At 44.2% G+C, this 14,684-nt stretch overlaps 1 protein-coding gene across 1 annotated transcript in view; it reads left to right on the forward strand.

Annotated features, from left to right (window-relative positions):
• The window catches only part of LOC121554850 (cadherin EGF LAG seven-pass G-type receptor 1-like), a 138,416-nt gene that overhangs the window by 93,087 nt on the left and 30,645 nt on the right, over positions 1-14,684 (forward strand). The window contains exons 8-10 of the mRNA XM_041868552.2: positions 9,216-9,373; positions 10,908-11,071; positions 13,412-13,537. Of these exons, the coding sequence (XP_041724486.2) occupies positions 9,216-9,373; positions 10,908-11,071; positions 13,412-13,537 (448 nt within the window). The remainder of the gene's footprint in view (positions 1-9,215; positions 9,374-10,907; positions 11,072-13,411; positions 13,538-14,684) is intronic.

Genomic DNA, 14,684 nt, shown 5'->3' on the forward strand with positions numbered 1-14,684 from the left:
GGTACAGGATGGCAACAACAACTGCCCGAGTTACACCAGGAACGCACAATCCCTCCATCAGTGCTCAGACTGTCCGCAATAGGCTGAGAGAGGCTGGACTGAGGGCTTGTAGGCCTGTTGTAAGGCAATATACGCAGTTGACAGTGAGAGGACGTTTCTTTTTTTGCTGAGTTTATATACAGTATTTGTGTGTGTGTGTGTGTGAGTATATGTGGGAGACACTTGTGACCAGCCGATAGCTGTTTAAATGGTAATGTATCCCCAGCTCATACGTCAATACGTCAGACACATATCGGATCCCTATCCTGGACCTCCGAGTATGCAGTGGGATTTCAGTGTGTGTGCGTATTAAGTGAGTTTCGAGCACAGCTGCTGCAGACCCTCCACCGTTCGGTGTGGGACCCCCATATACCACATCTGGACCTGCATCTGTTCCTCTCCTTCTTTCTTTCTCTCCTCTCTCGGTCTAACTCTCTCTTCCTCTCTTTTTTCTCTATCTCTCTAAAACATACCATGTAATTACACACTCTAGTGATAAAACACCTGCATTACCAGCCCTGCACGGCTGAGGACATAGGGGAACACAAAGGTCACACTGACTACATATCCTCCACTCTGTGTGGTTTTACTAACTACTAGCTTCTGTTGAAGAAACTCTGGTGTGGTAATACAGTAGCCTGCTGTCACCACCACTCAACTCAACAAAGTGGTTCAGAGGTGAAGAACCATCATAGGCATTTAAAGGGGCAATCTGCATTTGAGATTGGTTACATTTCTCCAGCCCCAACCCTCAGCTATTTACCAAATCGGTGACGGGGAGTCAGCTTTGTTATTGTTTGAACAGCAGATTGCCCCTTTAAGGGTACTAGACAGGAAAGAGGGATGTCTGTGGTTACCATGGGACCCCAGGGGGCACCCAGGTACAGGTAGGCACCTGCCAGGTCCCGGGGGAGAATGGCACTGTGCCAGAGACGGAGGTGTGTTCTCATTATCAATTGCATACCTGCATAATGTATATCACCTGCTGCAATACATATATCACCTCTGATACCATACATGTACTGTATATTATAAATCGGGTAGTTTGGGTCCTGGATGCTGATTGGCTGAAAGCTGTGGTATATCACTGGTATGACAAAACATTACTTTTTACTGTTCTAATTACATTGGTAACCAGTTTATAATAGCAATAAGGCACCTTGGGGGTTTGTAGTACAGTATATGTCTAATATACCACGGCTAATGGCTGTATCCAGGCACTTTGCGTTGCGTCGAGCGTAAGAACAGCCCTTAGCTGTGGTATATTGGCCATATACCACACCTCCTTGGGCCTTATTGCTTAATTATAAAACGTCCTGGGTAGGGCTGTGGTCATGACATTTTGTCAGCCAGTGATTCTCAAGCAAATAACTGCTGGTCTCACAGTAATTTACCGTTAATTAACATAAACACATTTAGCATTTCCTGGTTTCCACGAATAGCCTACAAGCCACTGATGCAGACCTTTGCAACATCTACATTTAAAAAAGTTGAATAAATCAATTTAATTTAGCCTACACCATCACAATAAATCAAATATTTATTTTAGACAGGTCTACAGAAACATGATATAAAGAAAATGTAGTCTATTTCAGAAGAACAGAATAGCATACTCTGAGTTGTCCTTATGTTAGGACCTGATCAACGTGATCAAGACAAAGGAGATGATTGTGGACTACAGGAAAAAGAAGAGGACCGAGCATGCCCCCATTCTCATCGATGGGGCTGTAGTCGAGCAGGTTGAGAGCTTCAAGTTCTTCGGTGTCCACATCACCAACAAACTAACATGGTCCAAGCACACCAAGACAGTCGTGAAGAGGGCACGACAAAACCTATTCCCCCTAAGGAGACTGAAAAGATTTGGCATGGGTCCTCAGATCCTCAAAAGGTTCTACAGCTGCACCATCGAGAGCATCCTGACTGGTTGCATCACTGCCTGGTATGGCAACTGCTCGGCCTCCGACCGCAAGGCACTACAGAGGGTAGTGCGTACGGCCCAGTACATCACATGGGCCAAGCTTCCTGCCATCCAGGACCTCTATACCAGGCAGTGTCAGAGGAAGGCCCTAAAAATTGTCAAAGACTCCAGCCACCCTAGTCATAGACTGTTCTCTCTGCTACCACACGGCAAGCGGTACCGGAGTGCCAAGTCTAAGTCCAAGAGGCTTCTAAACAGCTTTTACCCCCAAGCCATAAGACTCCTGAACAGCTAATCAAATGGATATCCAGACTATTTGCATTGCACACTTTAATATCTCTACCTACATGTACAGTTGAAGTCGGAAGTTTACATACACTTACGTTGGAGTCATTAAAACTCGTTTTTTCAACCACTCCACAAATTTCTTGTTAACAAACTATATTTTTGGCAAGTCGGTTAGGACATCTACTTTGTGCATGACACAAGTAATTTTTCCAACAATTGTTTACAGACATATTATTTCACTTATAATTCACTGTATCACAATTCCAGTGGGTCAGAAGTTTACAAACACTAAGTTGACTGCTTGGAAAATTCCAGAAAATGATGGCTTTAGAAGCTTCTGATAGGCTAATTGACATCATTTGAGTCAATTGCAGGTGTAGCTGTGGATGTATTTTAAGGCCTACCTTGACATCATGGGAAAATCAAAAGAAATCAGCCAAGACCTCAGAAAAAAATTGTAGACCTCCACAAGTCTGGTTCTTACTTGGGAGCAATTTCCAAACGCCTGAAGGTACCACGTTCATCTGTACAAACAATAGTACGCAAGTATAAACACCATGGGACCACGCAGCCGTCATACCGCTCAGGAAGGAGACGCGTTCTGTCTCCTAGAGATGAACGTACCTTGGTGCGAAAAGTGCATATCAATCCCAGAACAACAGCAAAGGATCTTGTGAAGATGCTGGAGGAAACAGTAGAAAATATTTATATCCACAGTAAAACGAGTCCTATATCGACATAACCTGAAAGGCCGCTCAGCAAGGAAGAAGCCACTGCTCCAAAACCGCCATAAAAAAGCCAGACTACAGTTTGCAACTGCACATGGGGACAAAGATCGTACTTTTTGGAGAAATATCCTCTGGTCTGATGAAACAAAAATAGAACTGTTTGGCCATAATGACCATCGTTATGTTTGGAGGAAAAAGGGGAAGACTTGCAAGCTGAAGACCACCATCCCAACCGTGAAGCACGGGGGTGGCAGCATCATGCTGTGGGGGTGCTTTGCTACAGGAGAGACTGCTGCACTTCACAAAATAGATGGCATCATGAGGAAGGAAAATTATGTGGATATATTGAAGCCACATCTCAAGACATCAGTCAGGAAGTTAAAGCTTGGTCACAAATGGGTCTTCCAAATGGACAATGACCCCAAGCATACTTCTAAAGTTGTGGCAAAATGGCTTAAGTACAACAAAGTCAAGGTATTGGAGTGGCCATCACAAAGCCCTGAACTCAATCCTATAGAAAATGTGTGGGCAGAACTGAAAAAGTGTGTGCGAGCAAGAAGGCCTACAAACCTGACTCAGTTACACCAACTCTGTCAGGAGGAATGGGCCATAATTCACCCAAGTTACTGTGGGAAGCTTGTGGAAGGCTACCGAAACGTTTGACCCAAGTTAAACAATTTGAAGGCAATGCTACCAAATACTAATTGAGTGTATGTAAACTTCTGACCCACTGGGAATGTGATGAAAGAAATAAAAGCTGAAATAAATCATTCTGTCCACTATTATTCTGACATTTCACATACTTAAAATAAAGTGGTGATCCTAACTGACCTAAATCAGGGAATTTTTACTAGGATTAAATGTCAGGAATTGTGAAAAACTGAGTTTAAATGTATTTGGCTAAGGTGTATGTAAACTTCTGACTTCAACTGTACATATTACCTCAATTACCTCAACTAACCGGTGCCCACGCATATTGACTCGGTACCGGTACCCTCTCTATATAGCCTCGCTATAGTTATTTTACTGCTGCTCTTTAATAATTTGTTACTTTTATTATTTCTTAAAACTGCATTGTTGGTAAGTAAGCATTTCACTGTAAGGTTGTATTTGGTGCATGTGACAAATAACACTTGATTTGATTTGATCTGGCTATGCTATAAAGCTGTGGGCTACACTAGTTAATATAGCAGACAAGATTTGATTAGAATTCCGTGGCATTATTTTATATTATGACGATACTATGGAACGTAGCTGAATAAAATTGAAAGGACATTTTCTCCAAAAGATTTCAGAGGGAGTGCGCATATGCGGCTATTCTGTGTTGAGCTGTTAACAAAGGAACAGGTCCTCCTATATGCTTAATTTAGAGTTCTTTATTCAACTTTAGTTGTGATACAAACGTTGGGCTATATGTTTTGATTTTTTATACATTGTAAGGCTGCATGATGCGACTAATGATGATTTGAAAAAAGTCTCATGAAAGGCATGAGATCTGATTTGTTTCTTATGCAGGCTGCACACGCTTCACCAGTCTCTCATTGACAATTTGGAAAGCACTTGATAATATTCTCACCAGGCCTCGAATTCCCCCCCCCCCAAAAAATAATCCATGCCATTTTTTTGCTAATTTTGCTAATTTATCAAATAAAATAAACGCAAATGTTACATTTAATAGCATTCAGTCCTTTTACTCAGTGCTTTGTTGAAGACCCTTTGGCAGCGATTACAGCCTCGAGTCTTCTTGGGTATGACGCTACAAGCTTGGCACACCTGTATTTGGGGAGTTTCTCCAGTTCTTCTCTTCAGATCCTCTCAAGCTCTGTCAGCTTGGATGGGGAGCGTCGCTGCACAGCTATTTTCAGGTCTCTCCAGAGATGTTCAATCGGGTTCCAGGCTCTGGCTTGGGCCACTCAAGGACATTCAGAGACTTGTCCCGAAGCGACTCCTGCGTTGTCTTGGCTGTGTGCTTAGGGTCGTTGTCCTGTTGGAAGGTGAACCTTTGCCCTAGTCTGAGGTCCTGAGCGCTCTGGACAGGTTTTCATCAAGGATCTCTCTTTACTTTGCTCCGTTCATCTTTCCCTCAATCCTGACTAGTCTCCCAGTCCCTGCCGCTGAAAAACATCCCCACAGCATTATGCTGCCACCACCATGCTTCACCATAGGTATGGTATTGGCCAGGTGATGAGCGGTGCCTGGTTTCCTCCAGACGTGACGCTTGGCTTTCAGGCCAAGAGTTAAATTTTGGTTTCATCAGACCAGATAATTTTGTTTCTCATGGGCGAAGAGTCCTTTAGGTGCCATTTGGCATACTCCAAGTGGGCTGTCATGTGCCTTTTACTTAGGAGTGGCTTCTGTCTGCATGGTGGAGTGCTGCAGAGATGGTTGTCCTTCTGGGAGGTTCTCCCATCTCCACAGAGGAACTCTGGAGCTCTGTCAGAGTGACCATCGGGATCCAGGTCACCTCCCTGACCAAGGCTCTTCTCCCCCGATTGCTCAGTTTGACTGGGCGGCCAGCTCTAGGAAGTGTCTTGGTGGTTCGAAACTTCTTCCATTTAAAAATCATGGAGGTGACTGTGTTCATGGGGACCTTCAATGCTGCAGACATTTTGACAGGTGTGTGCCTTTCCAAATCATGTCCAATCAATTGAATTTACCACAGGTGGACTCCAGTCAAGTTGTAGAAACATCTCAAGGATGATCAATGGAAACAGGACGCACCTGAGCTAATTTTTCGAGTCTCATAGCAAAGGGTCTGACTATTTATTTAAATAAGGTATTTATAAAATATATATTTATATTAAATTGGCAAAAATTTCAAAAAACCTGTTGTCACTTTGTCATTATGGGTTATTGTGTGTAGATTGATGAGGTAAATACATTATTTAATCCATTTTAGAATAAGGCTGTAATGTAACAAAATGTGGAAAAAGTCAAGGGGTCTGAATACTTTCCGAATGCACTGTATATAGACACATGTGTGCCTTTCCAAATCATGTCCAATCAATTGAATTTACCACAGCTGAACTCCAATCAAGTTGTAGAAACATCTCAAGGATGATCAATGGAAACAGGATGCTCAATTATGTATTTGTGTTTCTGTTCTAAAGCTAACTGTAAAGAGGATATTATATTGTACCTGCCCAAACACAGCCCTCCCGGTCCCCCTGGGCACAAACACACACACTCAACTCTTTTCGAATCCTCTGCCGCTGAGTGTGTGTTGCTTCCAATGCGTAAAGAGAGGCCTTGTGTGCCAAGCCAAGTATAGAGTGGGGTTTCAGTGAGTGAGTGTGTGTGTGCGTCTCTATTGATGTGCCGCTCTGCGGAGTGGCTTCACCCCTCATCTCATTAATCATACAGTGTCACTAGGCTGACACGGAGAGTGTGAGAAGGTATTCTGCTAAGCAGGAGAGCGAGTGAGTGCGTGTGACAGTGAGAGGCTGCATCCCAAATGGCGCACTATTCGCTATGTAGTGCACTGCACTACTTTTGACCAGAGCCCTACATTGTACATTGGTTGAAAGTAGTGCGTTAAATAGGGTGCCATTTGGGACATAACCAGAGTGTGAGAGTATCTGCTTAGGAGGCCAGTACTGTATACCAATGACACTTCACCCTGAGAGCCATTGATCTGCTGGCCTGGCCTGTCAATGGGGAGCAGGCTACAACATCTACTACAACATCCACTAGACTTCTATGGTCATTCAGCAGACACTTCACCTACACAGCTAAGAGAGGTATGTTCATTATCCACTCTGAGAACTGCCTGCCATTCACACTTTCTCTCATTCACTTACACTCATTCATTTAGCACATACCTTCCTTGATGTTGAAACATGGAGGAATGACAGGCATGTAACTCTGGCCTTGTGTTATTTTTCCAGGCAACTGTTTCTTATCGAATATCGATCTTTTCTCATGGTTATGTGGCAATGCAAGGAAGTAATTATTTTCTGTGTTTGGCAGTAAGTGTGTGCGTGCACGTGTGTGTGTGTGTGTGAATGAGTGCTTGCTTGCGTTCGTGTGTTGACGTGTATTTGTGCACATTTGGCAGCAACGGTGTACTTGCTACTACTTTCCCTCTCTCTGCTCTCTGATAAAGAGATTAGATAGAGAGCCATGGTGCTTAGCTCTCTATTCCAGCTCTTATAGTAAATCAAACAAATAGAGAGTTCTAGTGGTGCCTTCAGAGCGTAGCCAGACAGCTCCCAGTGCAGCTCTTAAATCAGGCCTGGCCAGCCAGAGTTATGACTCTCTACAGGTTGACCCAGTGTGTATGCAGACCAGGGCATTGTGTGGTACTGAGCTGTACGTGGTACCAAGAGAAGTTGGCTCAACCTCAAGAAACACCCGCCACCTGCTGAGCTCTCTACTTCTACTTAAAAGTTCAAAGCTTTCGTGCTCTAGACTTCCTACCTCTCTCTATCATTCTTTCTCTCTCATTTTCTCTCTCTCTCTCTCTCTCTCTCTCTCTCTCTCTCTCTCTCTCTGTCTATCACTCTCTTTATTCTCACTCTCTCTTTTATACATTTTTATTAGGATCCCCATTAGCCGACGCCAATGGCGACAGCTAGTCTTACTGTGGTCCAACACATAAAGAAAAAGTTATTACAGACAGAAGACTTTACAATTTACATACATTCTCTGTCTCTGTTCCCTTTCTCTCTCTTCCTCTATGAGCCAGAGAATATCTAGGAGTTTCAATTGAGGTTACACTGCAAAGAACAGTAACCTAAAATGACTTACATCCTCAGACCAGGCCTGTGTGAATTACATTTTATTAAGCTTTTGTACTTGAAAAAGCTGCTCTTCATGAATTTGTAGACAGTCAAACACAGTTGGTGGTATGTTGTCTGAGAGCTATCCCACGATGGCCTGCTCCTGCTCCTTCTGCTGGACCACGCCTGCCTGCCTTTCAACAGCCCATCCTCCCCATTGTCACGCTTCCACAGGAAAGGGATCAAATACCCTCACTGCTAGACACACACCGTACCTGTTAAACCCTGTTTGTGTGTGTGTTTGTGTGTGTGTGTGAGAGAGAGAGAGAGAGAGAGAGAAAGAGAGGGAGAGAAACAGGAACAGATAAAGAGAGAGGGACTGCTAGAGAAATACGTAGGGAGAGAGTGTAATCAGGTCAGAAGCGCACTGTTGTTTAGATAGGTCTTTATGTGGAAAATGTGAAAGTGTTTTGAACGTGGAGAGCGGTGGAAAGGGGCGGGGCTAAAGGAGTGGTAGTGATAGTGCTGATAAAGGTTATTGTGTCCTGGCAAATGTGCTACCCTGGGACCGCTCGGACCCAAAATGGAGCACGCTCTCTGTTTCTCTGATTCGCTCACACTTTCTCTTGTTTTTCTCTCACTGTTTCTCTTTCTATTTTTAACTATAGTCTCCCTCTCTATTTCTGTATTTCTTTCCTCCCACAGTCTGTCTGCCCTACCATACAGTGTCCTATTACTTTAATCTTATTTGTCAGTGATAAACTGTGTGCGATAAACACAATGTGCCAACCCCTCTATCTCTTTTTCTTTCTCTCTCATTCTCCCCCTCTCTTCAAGCCCAGTCTTTAAGCACCCAGGATTAAAACCCTTCCTATCTTCTGTAAACTCTGTCATCTGCATTGTGATCTGTAGTTAGTTATTGTAGGGGCAAGTTCTTTACTGTTCATCTGAGTTGTGATCTGTACTGCAGTTATTGTACGGGTAGACTAATTTACCTCTTTACTGTTCTCCAGGGAGAGAGAGATAGGTAATCAACTATTCTGTGGTCTCAGGCCAGGCCAGGCTGTGGAGTAAATACACTGTGAGAAAATACTGGTCTTTCCACACAAGCCCACTGCTTGGCTATTGTTAGAGGAAATATTTCAGCAGATAAATGTTCAGCCTGTGCATTGACACTGCGATTAAAACCAAGGAGTTTAATCAGATTTTCTAAACTGATCTTAATTTCTCTCAGATCAACATTCATAGGCCAGAGCCCTTGATCAGGAGAATTGCTCTAATCAGTGTCCGTTATGACCTAATTAACCTAATAGCTTTTACTGTTTATGGTGTGAATAACTGTTTTATATCATGTTTATAGAGATGGAATTGCAATTTTAAGTTTCATGCCATCTTTAGAATGCAAACTGTTTCCAAACAGTAAAGTCCAAAGAAGGGCAACTTCTTCATTCCTCCATTATTGATGTATGTTAATTTTTACTTCCTGTAAAAATCATGTGACCTATGACCTCTGTGTTCCAGCCCAACATTGGTCGTCTGGGGATCCCCCATGGACCCTCGGGTGAGAAGGTGGCTGTGGTTGCTGTGGACGATTGTGACATCGCCATGGCAGTTCGCTTTGGCAACCAGATCAGCAATTACTCCTGTGCTGCCCAAGGCACCCAGACCGGACAGAAAAAGTGAGTGTGTATCTCTCTCTCTCTCTCTCTCTCTCTCTCTCTCTCTCTCTCTCTCTCTCTCTCTCTCTCTCTTCTCTCTTCTCTCTTCTCTTCTCTCTTCTCTCGTCTGCTAAATGGCATATTATTATTATTATTCTCTCTTCTCTCTTCTCTCTCTCTTCTCTCTTCTCTCTTCTCTCTTCTCTCTTCTCTCTTTCTCTGTCTCCCTCTCCCCCTCTGTCTTCAGGTTCTTTCCACTACCTTTAGTGAGACTAATATGTGTTAGACTAATAGCAGTCAGTGTTGTAACTGCAGGACTGATGTTCAATCACCTTCATTACACCAGATTACCTTGCCTTTCTCTCTCTTAATCTCTCACGATTGACATGCTCTCAATTGTCAGACAAATCTCTCAGACATAGCCTCTTACACAGCCTAAAATGGCTTAACCTTTACAATCCTATCTCTCAGACGTTTACTACCGCAACTAATTGTTTCTGTATCTGAAACCAAGAGCCTTTTCAAATTAGGGACGTTAGGCAAGGCAGCAAGCTAGAACACATTTAGGAAAATAAGAAAAACACATCAAAGGAACGGGGTAATGAGGCTGCATTCTTTTAGAACCGGTCACTCCACTATGATAGGCTCAGAGCTGTTCAACAGTAAATGATGTGGCTCCGTTTGACTCTGAGGTCGACACTCAGGCTTTTAGGTTAGGTCTTTTATGAAAAGGAGTGAAAGTTACTACGGACACACGCACACACGTCTATCGGTATACCTGTCTGTCGGTCAGACCTCACCCTAGCTGCTTCTCCTGAAGTGAGAGGCAACAATCGTTATAAAGGACCGGCCCAAAATAGCGTACATTGTGTGACACCAGTTCGACACATACTTTGTGGGACACCACTAAAGTTCATGTGGCATTTTTAGACCATATGACAATGGACTTTTGCAGTATTCAAATTGATCATATGTTTTACGTTATGCGTTGGTATTGCGTCACAATAAGTCACGTTAAACCCTGGGCGTTTGATGTTTAGAAGTATAGAGGCTTGTGTGTAAGCTTCTTTAGCCTGCGTCTTTGCTGCCTGCTAAATCTTCTGGGCTGTTGTAGTGTTAGAGGATGAGGAATGAATCAAGCTAGCTAGCTGTGTAACAGTGGCTTTGTCCTTTCAGTCAACAAGACATGTGACAAATAACATTTTGCAGGGTAACCATACTACTCACACCACCAGTAGCCTGGAGTACCCTGTAGTCCCCTTCAGAACCCTTAAGAACCTTGGAGGAACACTTTGGAGTCTGTCACAGGCACTGTGTAGTGAAACGTTGGTCCTGTCGTTGCGTTCATTTGAAATATAGTGTGTGACTTTCATTTTCACTTAAGTCCATTACCCATCAGTTGGCACTTTGTTCACTTTCGTTGGTGCATCTTTAGCTCCTAATCCTATGGGGACTGGGGCGCCATTTTGGATCCAGAACTATTAGAGGAACTCTATGAGCTACAAGTGCCATTTTGGCTCCATTCTGACCCAGTTTCCTGTACTCTCCCCTGCAGATCATTGGACCTGACAGGACCGCTGCTGCTGGGTGGTGTTCCCAACCTGCCTGAGGACTTCCCTGTGAGGAACAGAGACTTTGTGGGCTGCATGAGGAACCTGAGCATCGACAGCAAACCCACCGACATGGCCAGCTTCATCGCTAACAACGGAACCACTGCAGGTAATAACCTTTGTTTGTTCGGTCGTTGTTCGTCGGTTGTTTGTCAGTCCATCCATCCATCTATCCATCTGACCATTCATTCATTCATTTATTAATTCATCTATTAATTAATTCATAGATACATTACTCAGGTTAGCTGTGTTGTTTGTTTACTGCTACTGATTGACATCTATTATGATTGACATCTACACTGTAAAGTCCATGGAGAATAAGAGCACTTCCTCCCAGCTGCCCACTGCACTGAGGCTAGGAAACACTATCACCACCGATAAATCTACAATAATCGAGAATTTCAACAAGCATTTTGCTACAGCTGGCCATGCTTTCCATCTGGCTACCACTACCCCGGCCACCAACTCTGCACCCTCTGCTGCAACTTGCCCATGCCCCCCCGCTTCTCCTTCACACAAATTCAGACAGCTGATGTTTTGAAAGCGTTGCAAAATCTGGACCCCTACAAATCAGCTGGGCTAGACAATCTGGACCCTTTCTTTCTAAAACTAGCCGCGAAATTGTCGCAACCCCTATTACTAGTCTGTTCAACCTCTCTTTCATAACGTCTGAGATCCCCAGAGATTGGAAAGCTGCCGCGGTCATCCCCCTCTTCAAAGGGGGTGACACTCTAGATCCAAACTGCTACAGACCTATATCCATCCTGCCCTGCCTTTCGAAAGTATTTGAAAGCCAAGTTAACAAACAGATCACCGACCATTTCGAATACCACCGTACCTTCTCCGCTATGCAATCCGGTTTCGAGCTGGTCATGGGTGCACTTCAGCCACGCTCAAGGTCCTAAACGATATTATAACCGCGATTGATAATAGACAGTACTGTGCAGCTGTCTTCATCGACCTGGCCAAGGCTTTCGACTCTGTCAACCACCGCATTCTTATTGGCAGACTAAATAGCCTTGGTTTCTCAAATGACTGCCTCGCCTGGTTCACCAACTACTTCTCAGATAGAGTTCAGTGTGTCAAATCGGAGGGCCTGTTGTCTGGACCTATGGCAGTCTCTATGGGGGTGCCACAGGGTTCAATTCTTGGGCCGACACTTTTCTCCGTGTATATCAATGATGTCGCTCTTGCTGCTGGTGACTCTCAGATCCACCTCTACGCAGACGACACCATTTTGTATACATCTGGCCCTTCATTGGACACTGTGTTAACAAACCTCCAAACGAGCTTCAATGCCATACAACACTCCTTCAGTAGCCTCCAACTGCTCTTAAACACTAGTAAAACTAAATGCATGCTTTTCAATCGAACGCTGCTGGCACCCGCCCACCCGACTAGAATCACCACTCTCGACGGGTCTGACCTAGAGTATGTGGACAACTACAAATACCTAGGTGTCTGGTTAGACTGTAAACTCAACTTCCAGACTCACATAAAGAATCTCCAATCCAAAGTTAAATCTAGAATCGGCTTCCTATTTCGCAACAAAGCCACCTTCACTCATGCTGCCAAACATGCCCTCGTAAAACTGACTATCCTACCGATCCTTGACTTTGGCGATGTCATTTACAAAATAGCCTCCAACACTCTACTCAGCAAATTGGATGTAGTCTATCACAGTGCCATCCGTTTTGTCTCCAAAGCCCCATACACTACCCACCACTGTGACCTGTACGCTCTTGTTGGCTGGTCCTCACTACATGTTCGTCGTCAAACCCACTGGCTCCAGGCCATCTATAAATCACTGCTAGGCAAATCCCCGCCTTATCTTAGCTCATTGGTCACCATAGCAGCACCCACCCGTAGTCTGCGCTCCAGCAGGTATATCTCACTGGTCATTCCCAAAGCCAACACCTCCTTTGGCCGCCATTCCTTCCAGTTCTCTGCTGCCAATGACTGGAACGAATTGCAAAAATCTCTGAAGCTGGAGACTCTTATCTCCCTCCATAACTTTAAGCATCAGTTGTCAGAGCACCTTACCGATCACTGCACCTGTACACAGCCCATCTGAAATTAGCCCACCCAACTACCTCATCCCTATATTGTTATTTATTTTGCTCTTTTGCACCCCAGTATCTCTATTTGCACATAATCTCTTGCACATCTAGCATTCCAGTGTTAATACTATTGTAATTATTTTGCACTATAGCCTATTTATTGCCTTACCTCCATAACTTGCTACATTTGCACACACTGTATATATATTTTCTGTTGTATTTTTGACTTTATGTTTTTTACCCCATATGTAACTCTGTGTTGTTTTTATTGCACTGCTTTGCTTTATCTTGGCCAGGTCGCAGTTGTAAATGAGAACCTGTTCTCAACTGGCTTACCTGGTTAAATAAAGGTGAAATAAAAATAAAAATAAAAATTATGACCCATGTAGGTTGCCCTGCCAAGAGGAACTTCTGTACTAAGGATTTGTGTCAGAACGGAGGACTGTGTGTCAACAAGTGGAACACCTACAGCTGTGACTGTCCTCTGGGCTACGGGGGCAAGACCTGCGAACAAGGTGATGGTGTGTGTGTGTGTAGCCGATGTGAAATGGCTAGCTAGTTAGCGGTGCACGCTAATAGTGTTAAATCGGCAACGTCAATTGCTCTGAGATCTAGAAGTAGTTGTTTCCCTTGCTGTGCAACGGCCACGGCTTTTGTGTAGCGATAGGTAACAATGCTTTGTGGGTGACTGTTGTCAATGTGTTAAAGAGGGTCCCTGGTTCGAGCCCAGGTTGGGGCAAGAAGAGGGACAGAAGCAATACTGTTACATGTGTGTGTGTTTCAAGATGGCATAAGGACTGCAGCTGTGCATGTTACAGTGAGAGTCCCTCATATTGAATATCTGGGTCAACGTCTGTATGCGTCAGTGTGAGCAGGACTCTGTTGTTTGTGTTACAGTTGATTGCATAAGGAAGTGAGGAAGGACACTGGAGGTAATGTGGCTTAGCTTCCTGTGAAGGAAGTGTCTTTTCAGATAGCGATCAAGCAGGGTGTGCGTGTGTGTGTGTGTGAAGGAAGTGTATCTGTGGATAGAGATCCAACAGGAACCTGAGGTGACTGGTCATTACTGACTCATACACGTGCTATGCAGCAGCTAGATGTTAGTATAATAGTGAAACTTAAAACTTAAGCCCAAAGGGCTGTTGTCTATTTCACTAATGAGATAAAGACCAATTCTGACTCACATATCATTGCCAGGATCACGGGACGGGGACACACGCGGCCCCTGTGGTTGCCCCATTGTTGTTGATCCAGAGTGTTTACATGGAGCAGACCACAGAGCTCCTGTAGTGTATATACAGTACTAGTCATAACAGTCCTATATACTCCCGTGCTGATGGACAGGTGTGGGTGTGTGATAGACAGATATATGTTGTGTGAATCAGTGTGTGGTTACACTGTTACAGCTTGCCCTGTTTTGATCCTGACTGTTCTGTAGCTCATATCCTTCACTAGGGCTGGATGGATGGATGGATGGGTGGGGTGGGGTGTGGTGTGGATGGGTGTGGTGTGGTGTGTGTGTGTGTGTCTAACATGCCTAATGATAGCGCTGTATGCTTGTATGAGGTTTACTGGTTTTGTGGTCAGGTCTTGTGTAAGGCCAGGAGCGGGGTACTGAAATGGTGTGTGTGTGTTCCTCTGAAAGGGTTAAACTAAGTGACT

Source organism: Coregonus clupeaformis, chromosome 40 (assembly GCF_020615455.1).
Source record: "Coregonus clupeaformis isolate EN_2021a chromosome 40, ASM2061545v1, whole genome shotgun sequence".
Taxonomy (NCBI): domain Eukaryota; kingdom Metazoa; phylum Chordata; class Actinopteri; order Salmoniformes; family Salmonidae; genus Coregonus; species Coregonus clupeaformis.